This window comes from Paralichthys olivaceus, chromosome 19, assembly GCF_024713975.1.
Source record: "Paralichthys olivaceus isolate ysfri-2021 chromosome 19, ASM2471397v2, whole genome shotgun sequence".
Classification (NCBI taxonomy): domain Eukaryota; kingdom Metazoa; phylum Chordata; class Actinopteri; order Pleuronectiformes; family Paralichthyidae; genus Paralichthys; species Paralichthys olivaceus.
In genome coordinates, this window is record NC_091111.1 from 3,363,394 (window position 1) to 3,370,524 (window position 7,131).

The following is a 7,131-nucleotide window of genomic DNA, read 5'->3' on the forward strand; positions in this document are numbered from 1 at the left end:
GTGCTTTCACACATGACAGCTCGTTCCTCAATGTACTGAGAACAGCAACTGTAGTTTAAGTGAAATACATGCAATCAGAGGTTCTAGTTAAAAACACATGTATGTCAATAAACTGTGTATTCTCTGTAGATTATTTGTCCCTACAATGCTAAATATGTTTGGAAAGGTACATACTTGAGCCTTACAGAGATAATACATGTTATTATGCATACATTAGGTTATATTACTATTAAAAGTTTGATTTTAGATTATGTCCTATTCATTTAGGTTTACTATTGTTTTTTACTTTTAAATATCAATCAATTTATGTATTGATCTATCATCCACTTTATTGAAAGTGGATGGTATTGTGTGTCTTTGTTATCTTGTGGTTGTGTGTCTGACTGACTTATGCTGTATGAGACAAAATTAATTTCTGTAAGTACAAAATAAACACAAGCAAAGGACAAAAGCAATTGACTTAAGTAGTGATAAATATATAAATAAATCAATACTTAAATCATGGAAAAATGAAAATGTGTGCGGAAAAGGCACAGTATACGTATATTTCTGTGTCCATATGTTAATTTGGAAAAGCGGGGCTCAACTCAGTCTCAAGCTGGATTGGTGAAAGCAGTGTCGTCCTCAGATCTACAACTGTCTTGAGTTGGCAGGTACATGAGAGTTTAGCCTTTTGCTCTGTAGAGCTACAACATTGTGAACCACAGACAGCAAATTAATATGTAACTCGAAAAAGAAATGCTCGGTTTTTTTCTGAGCACTATCACGTTGCCATTTCAGGTCTTTGTACAGAATAAAACACACTTCACCACAAGACAAATATAGGAGAGATACTGGGGTAAATAAACATTTATTGAAAATGTAACGCAATTATCTTCTGTGTAGGAAATGGCATTTGGAGGCATGGGGGCTTTAAAATCGTGGGTTTCTCCACACTGTTACAGAAGGTCCTGCTTCATCCATGTGGCACAAGTCCATGAAGAAAAACTAAAATTGCAACATAGATGTAATTAGGCGAGACATGCGATGACCTCAATATCCGTCCTTTCATCCCCTTTATAAATAAAGGCAATAAAGGCAAACCTCTAGAAAATCATATCTGCTTAAACAGCAGCAGGGGATTTGTCATTTTCATACATTTTGTCCCACAATCTCCCAAACCCACTCCTTCCCTCATCTTAATATTTCCTAAAACTCCCCAGCAGCTTTCCCTACTTAATATTAATACCATCAAAGATGTGACTGAAATGCTTAACAAGGAAAAGTAAGATTACAGGATTTTCATGATTAAGAATGTATTATCATAAACAAATCCTGAGAATAAAATATATACAGTATTTATACATCACATCTCTGACAGCATTAAATAAGTGTGGGTGGGCAAATCAACCTCGCCACAGTCCCTCTTCACCATCTCCCCTCTCTCAGACTCCCATGGTGCTGTGCTCTCAACAATCACTGTGTCCTCTGAACTCAGTCCAGGTGCTCGAGAAGATCAGTGTTCCTAGAGCATCTTTAATCAGTCTCCATGGCACCGCTGTGCGTCTCCTTCGACACCATGAGTCGCATCAGTTTTCCGTGGAGCTTCTCGATCTTCTTCACGTCTTGGGCCTGGTCTGTCTTGTACTGTAAACACTGTAGAGATGGACAATGGACTGAATGAGGGCAGTGAGGAAATTATCCAGAGCTCAGAGCATGAGAGTCTGAAAGCAGCTTTACTGTATCAGTAACTACAAGGCTTTCAAGGGTCCTAAATAGACCAGACATAACTGAATAAAAATAGGAACAGGTTTCAAAAGTTGAAATAAAAGATCTCAGATGTTTTTTTGAGCACACAAAAAACTTAAATTTGTGTTAGTGAGCACACTCCATGGTTACTGCACAGGAGAGAGCTTGAGTGGTTGCAAAAAAGGACACTACAACATTTCAAAGTTCATAAAGCACCACAATGCCACATACTGAGTGGTTAAATCATAACCACTGACCCTCAAATTCAGTTATGAATATGTGTAAGCATCCGGAAATGAAAATGTCCTATATTCTAGATAGTGGTGTAATTTAAGCGTGCTTGGATGCTGCATTTACATTTTGGTTCAGTGTCTTCTAGTCTTTTGGCCGTAAAACGATAGCAAAAGTGATGTATCTGTTCCTCGATAGAAATATAAGACATGGTCGATACAACGTGGATAGAACTCATTCCATCCATGTTTTGACGGAAAACACGAACAGCCAATAATAATGAGGAAACAACGTCATTTACACTGTGTTTTGGAACAGGCTAAGCTAGTGGACGTAGCCGGATGACGATGTGTCCGAGGGGCCGTGAATGCACCTTGAAGCAGATATCAGTGGACTTGTAGGAATAAAACACAGAGTGACCCTGTTTCGAGTCGAATATGAATATCGGGGCAAGCTAACCCTTGGATGACACCAGCCGAGCAGTATGGAGGAATGTTTTGATAATTTGGTTGTTTTATTACGTCTGAAGAAGAGGTCACCATTGACTCTTATATTAGATTATGCTGCAACACTGTCAACCCCAGAGACTCCAACAATGTTTTGTGGACTCAAAACACTTCACCCACCCCCCATCAGCATAGCAGTGAGTAGATAATGAGTGAATTTTCATTTTCAGGTGAACTATCCCTTTAGTGACTATGCTGATCATTGACTTTTCCTCCTGAACACAAGTCAGATATGTTTTAGTCCAATGCTTTGGTTTGTCTGTCAAACAGAGCGCATCCCTTTGCAACTAGCAAAGCTATGAGCATGTCATCAGATGAGTGCACTGGTGCATTGTGGGAAGGAGTGTTGATACAATTAGCCAAGACAAATAGGTCAACACAACACGAGCGCTTGCTGTTGGATTTCGTGTGAATGATCCTCAGACACAGCCTGCGCTGCAAACAGCCACACTTTTCATAATGGATGTGATCATGTTTACAAGTCTCTTTACAGAGTAAATTACCATCATTCAAATTCACAAGAACTGCAATAGAAAGTTTAAACTTCTGTGATATGAAGTGGAAGCATCAATATTTCACAAATGGAAAAGTAACCATAACTACTCAACATCTTGATCCATTGATTGATGCCTATTAAACATTAAAAAGTGGCTTTTCCTCCCGATCCTTACCACGGAGTTGTCGGTGACTTTAATGCAGAGGTTCCCGTCGCAGTGTCTGTACTTGAGAACCACTCTGACCTGTAGACACAACGCCAACACGTCAATCGGACAAGTTAAAGTTTCGAAAGTGAATCAGGTTCGTCAGTTAGTCGCTATCAAGCTAGCAGGCTAACGTGCTACCCAGCTAGCATCGCAGCCGTGGTCCTAAACGACGTGTTCTCACCTTCATGGGATCCGTCAGGTACAGTTTTTCTGCTGCGCGGGCGAACTCCTCCCAAGTCTGGAAATAAGGCATGGTTTCTGGGTTGGACTGGTGGCCGTGGCACCGAGGAACGAGCTTGAATCCCAGGTTCGAATCCGCTGAACAGGTTCTGAGCTCCGAACACCACATCAGCAGCAGCGCGCCCCTCAGCCAATCAGAGCCGAGAGAGCGTGGAGGGCTAATCACTTCCGGGTTACCTTTTCGAACTAATGCAAATGAACGAGAAAGTAAATTGAAGAGTGAATCAAACCTGGTTATATCATCGATTTTGTATAGAGTTTTAATGTCAGCTAGAAAGTGAAATATGTATCCACACCTGACATGCCAAGTATCCCTCTGCCCCCCCCCCTCAGTGGACTTTTGTTTTGTCATTTTCCAAACAGTTTCCTGTGCTGCATTCTGTTGAGGATTTCTACATGGCGCCCTCTAGTGTTCACCCTTAAATCTGATTGAAGACCAACGTGGGCCTTTTCCCAGCAGAGTGCAGGACTGTCACTTTATACAATGTACGTGTTTTAAAATGTCATGTTTACCATGACAGACATTTTACATTTTACAATAATTCCAGTTGCTGAGGCAGGAGCATTTCATGGGCCTTTGCAGGCTCCAGGCAGAAGGGACCTTATGTTGAATAAAACCGAGCGCCCCCCATGTCACCATCCCAGACGTGTCATGCACACAAGTTTAGACAGAAAGCTTACAGCATGTGGTCTCATTAGGGAGTTTCCATCTAGGGAGTGGTCTCCTGAACATAGGCTGTAAAAATTGTATTATTATTATTTTGCTTATGAAACAAGGTGTGATGGGTTTGTATTTTTGGGGTATTATTTGTTTTCTATCGTTTATTTGTGATCATATTAAATGTAGGTCATGTAGGATATGGGTGAGGGTTAAATGAGCACCTGTTCACCTTCGTGGGGTGGAGAGAGGGTGAGTGGGGATGCCATATTTTTTGTTGACCACTATGCTATTTTCAATTTTATCACTGTGATTGCTTTATTCTATGAGTTTGTACATGATACAATAAGTTGATCATCTTTTTCTTTAATTAAAGTTGACACAAATGTTTAGATTAGCATGTCATTCAAACTGTTACGTGTATTGAGTGTGTGTGTGTGTGTGTGTGTGTGTGTGTGCAGGTGTCTCTCTCTCTCTCTCTCTCTCTCTCTCTCTCTCTCTCTCCCTTGCTCTCTCCTCCCTTTGTCCTGCAGGTGAGAAGTGGAAGATTGGCTGCCAGCTCCAGAAGATCTGTGGATGGCTCACGCTTCAGCCAAGTAGCCAATCAGAGACAGAGGGCACCATTTTAAAAGCCTCTCTTTTGCTTTGTTCTCCCTCTGTTGCTTTCTATCAAGCAAGGTTTGTGGTGGGGAGGTTGAACTGAGTTAAGGCTGGGGTACCCTATACATTCTCACATGTAGGAAGAAATTGTTATGTACATTAGGTTATGGGTTGTTGCCACTGATGTACTTTTATTAGTTTCAGACACTTTTTTAGATAAGATAGTCAGGCCTTTTGTGCTATTTTACTTTCTTACAGATAGAGTTGAGCTAGGCCCTATTTTGTTGTACTTGGTTTATTTGGTTTGGTACAACCCCCACGGTTCCTCCTACCCCCACATGTTTCAAACCTACGTTTGTTATCTACCATCATTTAAATTGAAAATAAACCTTTTTTCTTTGACTGCCTCACGTCCACCCTGAGTTCTTTCTTTGTTAATTGTCAGTGTTACTGTTTCTGCAAACACGGAAACGTAACACAAACTATTAGACCTGACCTCAGCCTCTCAGTGACACTTTTGTTTTCTTTAAGTCGCTACATAAAATAATTTAGGGGGTGCTTACAAAATTGTCAGTGTGTGGACCAGCACGATCAGCCATTCTCATTTTTGCAGCCTCCCTGGATGACATGAAGTCCTTATACATGGAGGGAGTATTCAGATCATCATCACAGCAATACAACAATGTGAAAATGGGGTTAATTAAGCAATTAACAATAGACTTTATTCTTATTGCATCTGGTGGAGGTTTGGCTAATTGTATGTGCTTACTGTATTGATACTGTTTTGTTGGGTTTTTATAAACTAACCACTTGTGTCAGATCCTAATCTGCAATACAATATATCAGGCAATGAATGGTCAGGCCCCTGCTTCCATTGCTGACCTGCTCCATCCATGCAGCCCAGGTAGGTCACTTGGATCCTCTGACCAACAGGTGCTTCAAAGTTGTGGCCCAAACATTATGGAGTACTCTCCATATAGATTGGCAGTCTTCAGAATCTATGGAAGCCTTTCAAACCCATTTATTCACACTGGCTCTGGTCTCATCATGTGCATTGTCGTGTTTGAATCCATGTGTTTAATTGTCTGTCTGTTATTCACAGTCTTTTTATTGGATATAGTGTATTACTACTTTCTGGTGTTATTCTACTTATGCGAAGCACTTTGTAACCCTGAATGGAGAAAAGGGTTTTATTAAAATAAATGTACTTACCTGCTTAAAACCAAAGCTGCCAAATACATATCATATGGAAAAAACATCTCACATGCATCCCTGATATGTTTGCAATACAGTATTTATAAAAGTAAAGAGCCTCAAATTGTTCATAAGGACATTATTCTGTTAAACTTTACATTTGGGCTACTACATATTAGCTCTTCGGCTGTTTAAAGGCTAAACGTGTTGTATCATGGTTTGTCCAGCAGATGGAAGACAAAGTGTGGGTGTTGTTATGAGTGTGTATGCATAGATATGTGACTGAGACTGAGTGAGCACTATATGGAGCTGACTTGAGAGGGTTCATGTCACATTTAACTGCCTCTCTTCTGTCTTTATCCCCCTGATAGTGTCCTAGAGCGAGAGTAGCAGCAGAGCTCCCTCCCCTCCCCTCAGATTTAGTGACATTTAATGGCTGAGTGTGTTAGATGTAACAATAACAGAGCCGGCGAGGAGTGGGTGGCGTGCTCGTGGCTCGTTCATCATCAGCTGAGTCAACTGCAGCTCAGTCACATGCATGACTTGCATCTATTTCAGAACCAAATAACACAGGGAAAAGGAGTCAGTGTGATAGTCAGCACACCCACACATTCCATTTAATTCAGCTCTGATACTATATTCATCCCTCAGTGTGATTGGAGGAAGTGAGTCTGCAAAACAATGACACACAGGCAACTCAGTGCATTCAAGAGTTATCAGGTTGTGTATCGCTGTCGGAGGCTATATTTCAAACAGAGGGCAGAACAAGGCCGGCCAGGGCTTTTCCATGAGCTGGTTCTTATTTACAAGGTCAGACAGGATACGTTTGCGCCACTTTGTGTCACTCTCCTAATCAACACCCTCATGGTGTGTCACTCTGTGTGTGCATTGCACCCCAATGAAGACTAAACAGTTAAGATGGAATCTCCAAAATGGTCAAATAGAGACTGTTTTTCTTCTCTGATCATTAAAAAGAGAACTTGGCAGAGATTTAACATATTCACATCATTTTAGGATTTTCTTATTTCATAAATTCCTTTTCTCATTGTGGCAGCAACTTGGCAACGTGTTTGGAGAATTGATGTGGCAGAAACTATGACACAGTTCATTCAGTTATGTGTCGTCCCTTTTATGAACACAGCTGTTTTCTCCTCCCTTGTTTCGTCCCCCCCCCCCCCCCCCCCCCCCCCCCCCATGTGTTTGGACTTTTGTCTGCTGTGTTCCAGCCTGTCAGTTACGAACAGCAGCCCTCTCCCGCTCCTGACTGCAC

At 41.2% G+C, this 7,131-nt stretch overlaps 1 protein-coding gene across 1 annotated transcript; it reads right to left on the bottom strand.

Annotated features, from left to right (window-relative positions):
* Positions 1–834: 834 nt before the first annotated feature.
* srp9 (signal recognition particle 9) lies at positions 835–3,732 on the bottom strand. Its single transcript, XM_020091504.2, has 4 exons — positions 3,706–3,732; positions 3,351–3,595; positions 3,137–3,205; positions 835–1,635 (listed from the first exon to the last, which is right to left on the bottom strand). Exons 1-4 carry the CDS (start codon positions 3,710–3,712, stop codon positions 1,516–1,518), a joined length of 441 nt encoding a protein of 146 aa, XP_019947063.1. The 5' UTR covers positions 3,713–3,732; the 3' UTR covers positions 835–1,515.
* Positions 3,733–7,131: the final 3,399 nt, after the last annotated feature.

Coding starts and splice junctions, on each gene's coding strand:
- srp9 (XM_020091504.2), bottom strand. Junction 3,206..3,350: donor ACCTGACGGATCCCATGAAG/GTGAGAACACGT, acceptor TTGTGTCTACAG/GTCAGAGTGGTTCTCAAGTA. Junction 1,636..3,136: donor AAGTCACCGACAACTCCGTG/GTAAGGATCGGG, acceptor CCATCTCTACAG/TGTTTACAGTACAAGACAGA.